Here is a 14,469-nt window from a genome sequence, read left to right as displayed (position 1 = left end):
CACAAAGATCCCTGTACCACATTAGAAGAACAGAATGGGAAACCACAGCCTTGTGATACTGGAAAGTCTCGTACCTGGTGTGTTACTATTGTCACTCGAGGATTATCAAGGTTCAGCCAGGATGGAATCTGCCCATTGGTGACAATGAAAATGTTCCGAACCCACGGTGCATGCCTCTCGATGGATCGTAATGAGTATCTCAGCTCTTCATTATCTTCAAAACGGCTGGCAGAAATGTCTTCATCCTGCTTAGACTGAGAAAAACATTTGGCAAGTGAAGATGTGAAATGCCCCCTTAAGTCACACCTCCTCCTCGTTGTCTTTCCCTTCTTCCCACTCTGCTCTCAGGCTGCTCTGACAGACTTGTAAAGATGGAGTCCTAATTTTAAATATTCACAAAAAATGCAAAAGACTCCATATACATGTATACACAAATATTTTTTAAAAAAACAAAAGATAAAGCACTTCATTAACATGCTGTATTGAAAAAGTTCTTGGGTCAGATTTTAGGTCACTTCAGTTAATATTAAACCAATGGTAGCGACTGGAAAATTAGAAAAGTTCTCATCAACCCACCTCTCTATAAGATCTCTTCCTTCTCCTAATACAGTGACTTATAAGTTTTTAACCTTCTAAACCCTTGATTTGAGTTGTAAAAGAATCTCCATATCACTTACCTGGCTGATGGCACTCAGATCCCATAATAAATATGCAGGAATTATGGTGAGTTCTTTTCCATCGATGGTCATGTTCTTCTTAGTTTGTTTATTCAGTTCTTGGAAACCCTTGGGGTTATTCAATTTTAGAAGGGCTACACTGGCCTCTGAATACAACTGCAGCTATCAAATAATAAGAGCAATACACATGGAAAAATTGAGCCTCAAGGAAGAGAGAACTTTAAATTCCCAGTTTGATCTTTAATCTTGAAATGGCAGAGGATATCACCAAAAAAATAAGACCTAAATAAGCCACATGTATTTTCTAGATGAATGCAACAGACCAGGTGTTTAAAAACAAGAAGGAGTGGTGGGGGTGGTGGCAAATAGGACACAACAATCACCACTACCTGAAAGCTGCAGCCACCACTCAATGGGGCCAAGTGCTGCCAGATCTCCTGAGAGGTCAGAATCCCAACTGTTATAAGAAACCTCCCCCCCATTTTTCAATGCTGGCACTAATGTTTTTGATTGCCTCGTATTCAAACAAAACACATCTGCTAACCAACAGCTTGTGGCCTTTGTTCTAGACTATTACCAATCTGCTTATATTGCGGGAAAACCCTGCAACATAATTTCGCTGGAATTGGTGACAAGCACATCTGCCAGTGGGGTGTCTGAACAGCTTTTGTGCCACACACCTAGGAGGAGTGTCTTTGGCAAGGCTGCCTAAAGTACTTCCACAAAAAACTACCTTTTGGGATGAAGCTTTCAGAGCAATCATAAATCTAAAAGAGAACATCACAGACATCAACAAGTTTTACAAACGGGCTTCTCCACTCCTACCAGAGTCCACACCACCCTTTATCTATTTTGTGTTCTGACTAACATATAATTTCCTATTGAAAGAGGCTTTCAGAGCTCAGAAAAAGAGGAAAAGATTGAAAACCACTGATCTAGGACAAAAAAAAATCTTTCTGCTGAACTGGCTCCTCTAACAGAGCTTACAGCCTTCATTCTTAATCTATTGAACAGAAGCAAGCACAAATTACGGGCTCATTCTGAGCTCTTTTATTTGCTACATGGCTATACTTAGCTCATTTTCAAAGCACTTTCCTGAGTGTATGTAGATCAAAAAACTAGAGATTAGAATTTCCTTCCTGTCTTTCCCCTTTTTATTATGTAGACCATTAACTCCACCGCAAATTGTGTGTCGGGGTATGTGCATGCACATGCATGTGTGTGTCTCCCTGACTCGTTACTTTCTTTCACCTTGATAGTACATGGTACACATTAAGTGCTCACCAGAAGTCAGCTCTCACTGCTGCGACCACCTGCCTCACTGTGTGTAGTGGGGGCTGAGAGGCAGACTGTGAAGGGTGACTATTAGTCTCCCTGGGTGCCTGCATGCACTCTAGCCTCCCCTGCCCCTTTCCTCCCTCTCATAGTGGCTCCTAAGGTACCTCTGAGGGCTTCTTAGTGTGAAAAAAAACCACGATTCTAGAATAAGTAAATATAGTAAGTTCATATTCTAATATAATTTAAAATTTATTAAGAAAATACCTTTATCCTAATCTCTTCTATCCAAATTACTTTTTTCTGGAAAACTATTTTAAAATTTCACATCTTAAAATTTTAGGAATTTTTCACATTTAAGATAAATTTAAAATCTAGAAAAGGATCTGAGACTAATATATTCCTGAGATGTAATAAACAGCATATCCAACCTTGAGCCTTGATTTCCAACTCACAGCAAAGAGTTGGAAACTGATTTATGATACCATTTTTAGTTTTGTTCTGTTCTTTGCCTAGGCATTGTTCATTAGGGAGAACCGATTTCACAGAAGGTGTACATAAAAAATGTGCTAAACGTGCAACATACTAAAGTAAAAAAAATCAATGAAGCTACACTGCCTTAACACATTCATATTTTAACTTGATAATATCACAACATTTTTACTTCAACTTCTACCATTGACAAGATGCATACTATGTGCCTGACACTGCCCTAGGTGGTTAGTGACTGCCAGAGCTGAAGACTAAAACTCAGATCTACGCAACTCCTCAACCTGACTGTGGTCATTTGTTTATGCTTTTGTTGCTATCGTTCGGCTGGTCTGTGAGATGCACTGATATGGAAGATGCCTACTCAACAGTGCCAGCTGGCAGAAAGCTAACCAGACACTTACCAATCCAGTGTGGTTGGTGCTACTAGAGATATAGCAGAGGCAGGCAGCTGGTTAGCTGGGGGGTAAGACAGGGGACCCTTGCTGGAGGGGGCAATTGCTGAGCTGAGCTGCAGGAATAAGAACCTGGCTGTTCTAATACCAAGGGAAGTGAACTTCTCAGCTCTGTTTACAGCAGTGAGTCATTTAGGGTGTCTCCAACCAGAGTGAAAGCAAGGAAATTACAATTCTACTGCCCTCTCCTATCAACAGGTTCCCAGGCTATCAAGTAAAAGCCTGTTTAACCACACTGAAAGCTGAAGATTTCCATGAAGACAAAGAAAAGTGATGTAAAATACAATCTTGTTTCAACACTAGCCAGTAAGATCTGAAGAAAAATTTTTTTTAAATAAAGAGAAAAATAACTTTTTGACTCCTGATTCTAGAGGAAAAGAAAGTTTAATTACAGAAGGGAAAGTAGATTAAGATGTTTTATAAATTGTGAAGGGTACTTACAAGTTCTAACAAAATATTTAGAGATTCATAGCTTTATTTTTAAATTACATCTAGTTTTATTTTATAAATTGGCCTTTTCTTTGATAAAAAGGTACTCACTAAAATAATTCTTATATTAGAAGCCCTGCCTAGGTCTGGATCATAATCCAGTTTGCATTAAAAAGAAGGAAAGCATTTTCCTATGATAACTACACAATAATTGGAAGAGATGACAAGGAGTTTAAGTGAATATTCGTATGTGTGAGAATGATTTTCTGCCTCTGTAAATCAACCAAGAGTAGTAAAAAACGTGAAGAACCCTCTGCTAGCCACTAGGTGGCAGCCCAATCCTGGACACCTTCATTTCTTTTGCCAGAACAGGAAGGAGGTGGTAAGGAACAGCGGTTGTAGTTTGTGCCTAAGGCTGGAGTTCCTAGCTTGGGCAATTGTGGGCAACGGCCTCCGCAGATTCTTACCTTAAACTATAAGTTTATCTAAATTCTTCAAATTATAAGTTTCTCAAAGAGAGAACAACCTCTACCTGCACCCCCTGCTGACCCACAATGGATCTGTAGCATGACTGAGAAATAAAGCTTTGCTATTTTTAAGCCACTGAGATTTCATGATGTTTGTCACTGTAGCATCGCCTAGCATAACTTGACTGATACACCTGTATATGGCAGTATGAGGCGAGGGAAGACAGAGAGAGGCAGAAAAAATGGTGGCCAAGGACAGGCCTGGGTAAGCTATAATCACTGAGCATCAAATGGATGAATTTGAATCAGTGAAGGACAATATAAATGATAATCAGGAAAAGCAGTGCTGCAGAAGCCAAAAGAAAAAAACAGTTTCAAGAAGAAAAATGTTAAATTCTGGTGTATTTCTGGAGTTAAATAACAGGCATCAAAATTAAGGAACAAGAAAATAGTGGGTTTGGTAATTAGTGGGTCAGTGCAGAATGGTTTCGACAGTGACAGAAATAGAAACCAGATTTCAAGGTTTTGATACTTCACAGATAAACGTCTAGATACCATATGTATATATATGTGTATATGCTGGAATCAAATCTAATACTTTAAATTTTGTATACTGTATGAAATAGGACAGAGAAGAGAAAACAGTCAAAGGGGCATTCTCTCACAAACCTAAATTCAGAATTATACTGACCAGTAATAAGATACAAGGATTTTTTTTTTCTTACTCCTCAGTGTTCCCTCTAGTCACCACCAGATACAAGGATTTAAAAAGAGGCTTAAGTAATCTTCACTTTTCAATTCTGTAAGTGATGACTAACTATCAAAGCAAGATTATAGTATATTAATATAAGATATGTAGGACCACTTAAAAATACTGCTTATTGTGAGAATATTCTAATTAAACAGTTCTACTGTTCTCAGCATAGTATCTTACCTTGATAACTTGGCTTAAAAGGCAATAATACCCAACATATGCAAGTAGGTATGACTGCATGTTTTTAAGTCAACCAAAAGTAATGAGTGCAGAAGAGAAATTAGCCTTTTAAGGCAGACAAAATAGTCTTATTTTAAGATAAATTTCAATTAAAAATCATGATATCAAACTGGTCATTTTTAAATGCCAAAAAGAAAGGCTGCATCAAGTTGTCTAAATAATCCTGTATCTGCAAATACCATTTCTAGGACACTTTCAACCAGGGACAATTTTGCCCCAAAGGAAACATTTGGCAACATCTGGAGACATTTCTGGTTGTCACAACTTGGGGAGGGTGTGAATAGAGACCTGGGATGCTGCTAAACATCCTGTAATGCACAGGACAGTCCCCTACAGGACAGTAGTATCTAGCCTAAACTGTCAATAGTGCAGCAGTTGGGAAAACCTGTTCTAGGAGAACATGCAATTACAAAAGGATGACAAAGGCCTTCCTATAAGAAGTTATATTCCCAACAACTTTAAAGTGCTCAAAAATTCAGTACATCTAATCTACTTTTATTTTGGATTGATCTAAAGTCATTAGGAATCCTTTAGGGAAAAAATAGGTCTGCTAATACCAACTGAAGAACAAATTAGCACCTTTTAGTGATTCAACAACTCAAGGCTACTAGGTCTAATATGTCTTGGTGGAGGTTTCCTAAAACTTAAATCAGTTCCAGAGTTGCTTGTTTCATCTACCGAAGTGTTTATTTTAGAAATAAAACCAAAAGAAAGAGCGCCATGCTTTAAAAGAGCAGGTGCATGAGATGGTTTCAGGGAAGTCACTAAAAGAAGGGGCATTAGTACAATATTACTACAAATTACTGTGACCTTAATTAAATAAGCCCTGAACAGAGGTTTCAGGAAGCAGAGAGTCCAGGTAGGACAATATGCTGCTCCTACCCTGCCTGCACTGTCCTTCCTGCCTAAACAAATGACCCTTTGTTCAGCCTTCAAGGACCTAATAATGCAGTCTTTTTCTCTTTGAAAACTTCCTTCACCTCTCTGATCCACACAGACGTTTTCCTGTCTCTAAATGCCAACTCTAAGTTCGCACTATTCTCCTCAATAGTTCATCATATACTATCTTGTTTTCCTACCTGAATACTTCATATATTCATGTTCTGCCACCAAAATGTGACTATAAATGTGGGAACAGGGTCTATGTCCTCTCCTGCTTTCACACAGCCACTCAGCAACCACTAGCACTGAATTAAACTTAACGTAAGAATTCACTTGAGAGCGTGGGGAAGATTTCCCACCTACTCACTCTAACATACGTTGATGAAGAAGTGAAAATAAGTCAAAAAATAAATGAAAAAAACCCACCATGAATGAAAATGTCTAAAAACACAGAATGCTTTAGAGTGACCTGAAAGTAAAGACTAATGGATAATATGATTTATCAAAAGATGAAGTCTGTGTCCATCATATACAAAAATTCTACAGATAAATTAGAGTGTAATTATCAGATTACAGAAGGACTCACTTCATGGTATCTCAAACTGGAAAGCTTCTGATGGAAAAGATCATTTAATGTATAAGGCCATAGTCAATAGAAAAGTTTTTATGAATCTCTAGCAAATGAAACCATTCTCAAGTCCCATGTACCTTCCTCAAGGTGAGGGATGGGGAGGGAAATTCAGGTTTTGCTCTAAACAAGACAATAAAGGCAAAATTGTTATATGTATGCAACAATACATGAAGGCACATTTCTAGTACCAAAAACCTAGTGTGACTTGTGAATGATTGTATTGATGAAAGTTTCCCTTTATATTCCAAGCCATTGTCTATGGTGGGTCTGTTTATAGACACAGCCTTTCTTCTTGCTTACTCCCTCAATAAGCATTTCTTGAGCGGCCCTCTCAGTCCCAGGCAATCTCTATGGGTACAAAGGTGAACAGTGCCTGTCCTGAGATGCTTGCAGCCTGCTGAGAGTCTGTAGGACAGAACTGAGCCCTGGGTGGCTCAGAAACCACAGACCTGGCAAAGGCTTTCTAGGAGAGCCTTGGAGGGCACAGCAGTTCAGCCATTCAGGTGCTGAAGTCCAATGCCTAATGGCCCTTTCTTCCTCCAGCCACATGCACCTCTAATGCAACACACCCCAAACTGAGCTCTGGGTTTCCTTCCCTGAAAAATTGCTTTTCCTACTGAAGCTCTGAGTAAGGCTAATGTCACCATTTCCATTATTACTAGAAACATCCACTTCCCCTTTCATTCTTCCTTTCCTCTCCCCAAATAGCTTCTCAGTCACCAAGTGATGGTTAGTGCCTCTCAGATGTTCTGGAACCACTCTCAGCACTCACATCCCACTGTCAAGGCACCTGCTGAACAGGAATGTCTCGCTGGCCTAAGGCAGCAGTGGCTAAACTGGTTTTCCTGTCTTCAACCTCTTCTTGTCTAACATCTACCACACCTTCCCCTACTCCGTTCCTGAGAAACAGATCAGACTGTGTCTTCCTCTTGCTATCAACTCTCCCTGCCTCCAAGATAAAGTCCAGGCTCCTTAACAGAGACCTTTTTCAATCTGATTTCAAACTATCTTCCAATCCCATCCCCAGCAAAATCTCTGCCTATGCTCTGGCCCGTATGAACCACTGCCTTGTCTCTCTGAAAATGGCATTTACTTTCAAGCCTCCAGCCCCTTGCTCAGGCTGTTCCCTCATCACGGAATGGTCTTTTCCACTTTCTGCTCTGCTGGGAGAATGTCTGCTCTATTCAGGCTCCAGCTGAAATGCTTCTTATTCTGCAAAGCGTGTCTTGCTCCTAGGATACCAACAGCCCAGGTATTCTCACAGCACTTTGTATAAACTCTTAATGGGAACTAATCATACCCAAAACTAGTTTTAAGTGCTTTTATCCACTCAGTCATCCCCAGCACAGCCCCTCGCACAAAGGAGATATTTAATAGATGCTCACTATCATTCTCAGAGTACTCAGAATAAAACCTATGGAAGGAAAGTCTATTAAAGAACTGGTCTCGGGCCCGTGGATCACTCGGGAGAATGTGGTGCTGATAACACCAAGGCCATGGGTTCGGATCCCATATAGGGATGGCCGGTTAGCTCATTGGGTGAGCGTGGTGCTGACAACACCAAGTCAAGGGTTAAGATCCCCTTACCGGTCATCTTTTATAAAAAAAAAAAAAAAAAAAAAAAAGAACTGGTTTCAAATGCTAACACACTCCTTCTGACCTTCCTCTTTCTCATTTTCTCTCTAGCCTCCAAAACTCGTAAGACCTAGTCCCTACGCTTGACTGCAGCTGCTGGAATCATGAAAACAAGCGGTACTGAATGTTATGGATGATGAGCCTGATTCTCTGAGAGGTGTTGGCCTCCACAAAGACAAGCCTGGAAATCCAAATCTTTGGCACACCCATCCACCAGCAGTTGCATCAAAGGCAGTTAGCACAGGTGAGTGGTACAGCAGGGCAGAGACATGGGATATTCAAGCTAGGGCGGAGAAAGGGGAAGCACAATGAAACTTCTTTCTCTGAAAAACTTATTATAGTTGGAATTATATAAATAGAATCAAGAATGTCATTCTTTCTGCATAAAAAAGTTGAGTTAACAATCAAAAGTACAGATATACATGTGTCTATAATTCTAGAAATAATAGCTAGGAAGCCAAGATGCCAAATAAACATTAGCTGAAATGAGAGCTACTGTACAAGTTTTATCTGCACAAATCAGCACTACAAATAACTCAGGGAGGGCTGGCTGGTTAGCTCAGTTGGTTCGAGTGTGGTGCCATAACATCAAGATCAAGGGTTCGAATCCCCTTACCAGCCAGCCACAAAAACAAAATAAAATAACCTCAGGGAAAAATATCTATTTTAAAATAACTACAGATTAAGAACAAATTCAATCCTAATATAGCTGGGCACTACCACATTTCAAAGTACTTTAAAGAAAGTGATAAAGGAAATATGAAAAAAGAAAGCATAAATGTCACTCACATTACCACTGAATTATAGAGATAAGGTATCTTAAAACAGTGAAACACATGGGGGAAAAGAAACAAGAAAAAAAACAAACTGGAATATTCCTGTCAGAATAGCAAGCATCTTGACATAAGGTCAAATAGAAAGCACACACACATGGACTGCATCCTGAATCAACCAGGCAAATGGCTCCGACAACCGTAAATGTTAAGGAAAAGGCATGTCACAGGCCAGCCTCCAAAGTCAATCCTAACAACTGGTGTTAGTGGTCAAGCCTGAAGAGAGTTAGTAAGTTAAAGAAAACTTGCAGTGGGTGGGGTGGGGAGAGGGAATGCAGGGCAGGGAATAAAAAAATTGGTCAACAGTTGTCAGAGTTGCTGACAACACCAAGGTCAAGGGTTCGGATCCCCATACCAGCCAGCTGCCAAAGAAAAAAAAAGTTAAGACAGGATCGGATCTAAATAAGAACTTCCCTAATTACAACTCCCTCTACCCACTATCCCCACCTTCATCTTTCACCCCCCAAACTGTTAAATGACTTACAACAGGAGGAGGAAGGAAGAATCAGGTGAGCTAAACCCAGTGGCAGAACTCAAGAGCATTTATTTAAAGAATCAAGAAAACCAGAGCCTAACAAATTCTCGACTAAGGACTTTATGTCCTCTACTCTAAGAGAAAAGACATTCATGTTTTACAACCTGGAATATTTCTGTCAAAATAGAAAGCATTTTGACATAAGGTCAAATAGAAAGCACACACACGTGGACTGCGTCCTGAATCAATCAGGCAAATGGCTCCGAAAACCATAAATGTTAAGGAAAAGGCATGTCATGGGCCAGCCTCCAAAGTCAACCCTAACAAATGGTATCAGTGGTCAAGACTGAAGAGTTAATAAGTATAAACTCTAAATACATTAATGCCTCAATTAGCTATTAATGAATGAGGGTTTCACATTATCAAATGTTCCAAATGTCTGAAACACGCTCTCTTCATGAATGAAAGCTTTTAATAAAAATATACATGTTGGAATCTACATTTACTACATTTATGATTTTCCGTTATCTCCTTCCATGCTTCCATTTCCTTACACTATAAGTTCTATTAGGGTATTTGTCTGTTTTGTCCACCGCTATATCCCCAGCTAAAAGGTCACCTGACAAGTTGTAGGAGTTCATTTGTTAAACTAATGAATCCTGCTCTATCTGGGAAACAAGCAAATCAAATAAGACTCTTAGAATTTTGCTCAAATGAAGAGTAAGGAATGAGGATCTCCTGTTTGAAGAGCCACCTTTACGACAACACACTATGGCAGGGCAGAAACAGAGTCCCCTCTTTGCTTATAATTCTCGGCTGTACTTTGAACAAAATGGGCCACAAGAGAAGGTTCACACTTAAATGAGATGTGCCAACACTTATGGCTATATTTTCTACATTCTTACCAGTTTGATTTTAGAAGAAAGATTTTCTGGCAATTTTGTTTTTAGTTGATTTGTTTCCTTGAATGTCGGTGGAAAACCACGCAGGAAAGCCAAATCTTGCATTAACACTAAGCCAGGGACTTCTTTATCTGTTGTCTAAAATAAGGAGGGAAAAAACACAACTCATTTTCCACATCATGAGGCTGGTGAAAACTTACAGCTGAGAAAACTAGTAAAGATCTATTGCATCATACACACTTCAAAATAAGAATATTAAGATTACTTAAATCAATACTTATCAATACTAGTAAGCTAGCCTTAGAAAAAAAGTAAACATTACAAAGGTTCTCAAAGGCAAACGGCTTTATTACTCATACTTTTATTCTAGTCTACTGAAAAAATGCAATTAAATTTAAAGTAACATACCAAGTAGCCCCTCCAAAATGTCTGTTTGCCATTTCCTTTAAACAGTCCAGTGTGGGCATCTTCAACTACAATAAAGAATATAATAAACAAGCATTTGTTAATGAATATTTAACTATGATGTCTGGCAGGACATTATGCAAAGGATTTTGAGCTACTAAAGCAGCATAACACATGACCTCAAAAAGAAATAAAAAAGGAAGTTGGTGGAGACAAAATTAACCCATTCACCAAAAGGGGAACAATGTAAGCCAGTGTAACATTAAACGTTAAGTTTTGTAATATCGAAGGAGGGATTTGGGTAGGCAGCAGAACATGGAAACATGGATCGCTTTATGGAAGCACTCACATTTGAGCTAGATTTCAAAGAAAGAAATGACAAGATGATGGAAATCACAGATGTAGGAGCAAATATCTGAACGTTTGAAAAAAATTTTTTAAAAAAAGAACTGTTTGACTAGAATAAATGTGGAAGTGGTGAGTACTAGGAAACAAGGGTAACCAGACAAAGGGGGACCTTGAACGCCAGGCAGTGGCTTCAATGTTAACAGTGCGGAGACGCTGTGGGCCCTATGGCTCCTTAAGAGTCACAATTTTCTCACAGTGAGTCCCTAAAATCGTCGAGTGATGCTGAATAGAGAAGATCAAGTTGGGGTGGGGGTGATGGATGATGACACAGGCCAACCAGGAGAGAGTTCTAAAGTGACAGGGACAAGTGAGAGAGTTCTAAAGTGATGACAGGGACAAACTTGAGGCTGACGCTTGGGGATCATGAAAACAGGAGAGAGGTGAGAAGACTGCAACTGACAGTCACGATAGGCAAAGAAGGCAGGGTCTGCAAATTACAGCTGGGCGAGATGGATGGCAATCCTGGGCAAGAGTCTCAAGTATACTATGAAAATGTAGCTGGTGAGCACTGGAAAAAAGAAACTTCACAACACACTGTTTATCTTAAAGGAAGACCCAGGTGTTAAGACGAGTTCATTATGAATAAATTTCTCAGATTCTCCTCTCTCGCTCTCTCTCTCTCCATTGATTTGGGGGGGGTTCTACATTGGTAGACGAGAGAATTCTAATAGATTGGGCATATATATTTGTACGTAATCTCAGCAAACTAACAGCATCTCATGTCATCTTCACGTATAGAACAGAGACATACAGGGATGATTGCTCAGTTAGGTGGATTATAACTTAACCAGTTCTGATGAAGTGTGAATTATAAAGCCATAATTTTTCTAGAGGGAGATTTAAGAGGTCTGCCTTAGGTCTGTCTTGTTGAACGCTCTGCCAAGGTTTTGGAACATACAGAAGCCATGCTTATGAAAAGTGTGGATTCACACAAAACTCACAGAGAAGCTGATATCCTGGATAACCCCAACTTTTTGACTATGTGGAGCAATGAGTTAAATCAAGCAAAATAAAATCTCCTACAAACAAAGGTAAGATCTTTAACTTGGCACCGAAAACCAACCACACAGCATAAATTAAAAGAGGTATTTGAGCATTAGCACATATAAGTTTTTTAAAAAAACACTTATGAGTTTTAGTGGACAGTGAGTTCAATGAGTCAAGAATGTGCTGTGGCCACACTGAATTTCTGACACATTTTTGTGCTTTTAAACAATATTAAAGTACTCAGAACAAGAAAGGTGATGTTCCCCAACACAGACTCGTCAAGATACCCCATTGGCTTGACCTTCAAAACGTCCACAATCCAACCATCTCACCTTCGCTGCACCACCTTGGTGTAAGTCACCTTCCCCTCGCCTGAATTATTATAGCTTCTGCCCCTCCTCAGTCTATTCCCACCATAGCAGCCAGACTGATCCTTCTAGAACGTAAGTCAGATGAAATGACTCCTCTACTCAACACCCTCCACTGACTCTTCATTGCACTGAGTTAAAGCCAAAGTCCTTGTCATGGCTACCAGGGCCTACACCACTTGGTCCCAGTGCTACTTCTCTAGGCTCATCTCTTACCCCCCCCACCCCCCCTTGTTCGCTCCCTTCCAGCCACATAGGCTTCCTTGCTCTTTTTCAAACATGCCAGATACACTTCCGCCTCAGGGCCTTTGCACTGGCTATTCTACTTACCCGGATCACTCCTTCCCCAGGTATTCACACTGCTGGCTCCTTCACCCTCTTCACATTTTCACTTAAAAAGCACCTTCTCAGTGAGTGCTGACTCTACCACCCAAATTAGAATTGCAGCCCCCACTCCATCCAGTTGATGCTTCCTCTTCTGCTCCCCCCCAGCTCAGTTTTTCTACACAGCACTCATCTTCTATGAGCTAAATAATGTACCTGTTGTCCTTACTGTCCGTCTCCCTCCACCAGATGTAAACTCAATGAGGGCAGAGATTTTTGTCCATCTTTTCAGTGCTGTATCTGCAGCACTGAAAACAGTACCTGGCACATAGCAGGCACTTAGTAAACACTTGTTTAATAAATAGTCCTGCTCTCCTTGCAGAACTGAACCACACTGAAAAAGAGTGTTCACTACTTCCAGTTGACACATTTTAAAAGTAACAGAAACAAAAGCTCATTCTGAGAAGAGCAAACTTTAGGAGACTGACCAGCCCCTAAGAGACAGCTGAAAAAACAAGAATGAAAAGAAATGCCACATGGGGGAGGACTGCATTAGTTCTATACGACCATAGGGGTACAACTTTAACCTGTGTGAGAAAGCTATAAGGAAGCCTTTTGTAGTTCCTTCCAAAAGTCACTTTAGTCCAGAGGTAAAATGAATTGCCACAGGAGGAAATTCATTTTCTATAAATCAAAGGGTATAAGTTTGACCGAAAAAGCCACTTTGTTGAGGAGACCCAGTTCTAGTCTACAGGGATAAATTGTGTGACTGCAGAAGTATAAAATACTTTCAGATCTACAGTAGGGGAGATATTGTACTTAGAAAGATTAAAATTTCCTTTCAAACTAAAAATAACTTGTTAAGTACCAGGGAGCCAGCACTATGCTTGGCATTGTTCAGAATGCAAATTGGTGGGGCAAGGTTTCTGCTCAAAAAAGATATTACATGAGAACACCACAAACTCCTGTGCAATTACAGGATTAGCTTACAAGTATTAGGTAATGCAGAAAAGTAAAAGTGAAATCAAATCATTATGAATGTACCAGTCCGGGAGCTTCATGGAGGTGACAGGACTTGAGATGGGGCTGGAAGAAACAGGAGATGGGCTAGGACAGGCCAGAGGAGGGGAGCTGCAGCCTGAGCAGAGGCCAGCACCACACATGTGAGAAGACCCAGCCAGGTAGTGCAGGAAGGGCAGGGGCGTGGGGATGAGGGGCAAAACCAAGGCAATTAAAGCTGAATGCCAAACACCAGGAAGAGGAGTTTGTATCCGTGAGAAGCAAACATAGAGTACCATATTACCCTCTTCAAACAGGGAGTGAACCAATAAAATCAGGGTTTTCAGATTTATCTGACAGTTGTGTGCTACACAGACTGAGAATAACTTCACAGGTAAACAGAGCAGCTAGGAGTCTATTATTAGAGTCAGTGTGAAGGAATTCAGTCTGGTATAGAGGAAATGAGAGCAGTAAGGTAAGAATCTAAGAATCATTTGCAAAAAAGAAAAGCAAGTGATAGAATGAGGTTAATTATTAGTTATAAAGGTAAAAAATAAGAAGGGTCAAAGATGTTCCAAAGATTTAAGCTGGGAGCTTGAGAAACGGATTCAGTGTAGTAATGGGAACATGACAGCTTTCATGTCAAATATAAAAATCATAGAACCTCCAAGTAGAGACGACCAATGCAGGGGAGGAATGAGAGAGACAAGAGGCCAAAGCAAGAGACGCAGCTGTGGGCTCAGCAACTCAGTGGCCAGGTGGGAGGATGGGATCTCTAAGGATTTGAGTACAGTTTTATGCCAGGAATTATACTTTTAATTCCATCATCTTGCC

General features: G+C 40.1%; 1 protein-coding gene across 1 annotated transcript in view; it reads right to left on the bottom strand.

Annotated features, from left to right (window-relative positions):
• GNPTAB (N-acetylglucosamine-1-phosphate transferase subunits alpha and beta) overlaps positions 1 to 14,469 on the bottom strand; it is a 95,453-nt gene that overhangs the window by 46,902 nt on the left and 34,082 nt on the right. The window contains exons 6-9 of the mRNA XM_063075651.1: positions 10,553 to 10,617; positions 10,148 to 10,282; positions 678 to 839; positions 75 to 254 (exon numbers count right to left, since the gene is read on the bottom strand). Coding sequence (XP_062931721.1) covers positions 75 to 254; positions 678 to 839; positions 10,148 to 10,282; positions 10,553 to 10,617 — 542 coding nt within the window. The remainder of the gene's footprint in view (positions 1 to 74; positions 255 to 677; positions 840 to 10,147; positions 10,283 to 10,552; positions 10,618 to 14,469) is intronic.

Source organism: Cynocephalus volans, chromosome 12 (assembly GCF_027409185.1).
Source record: "Cynocephalus volans isolate mCynVol1 chromosome 12, mCynVol1.pri, whole genome shotgun sequence".
Classification (NCBI taxonomy): domain Eukaryota; kingdom Metazoa; phylum Chordata; class Mammalia; order Dermoptera; family Cynocephalidae; genus Cynocephalus; species Cynocephalus volans.
This window is presented reverse-complemented; position numbering and strand designations above follow the sequence as displayed.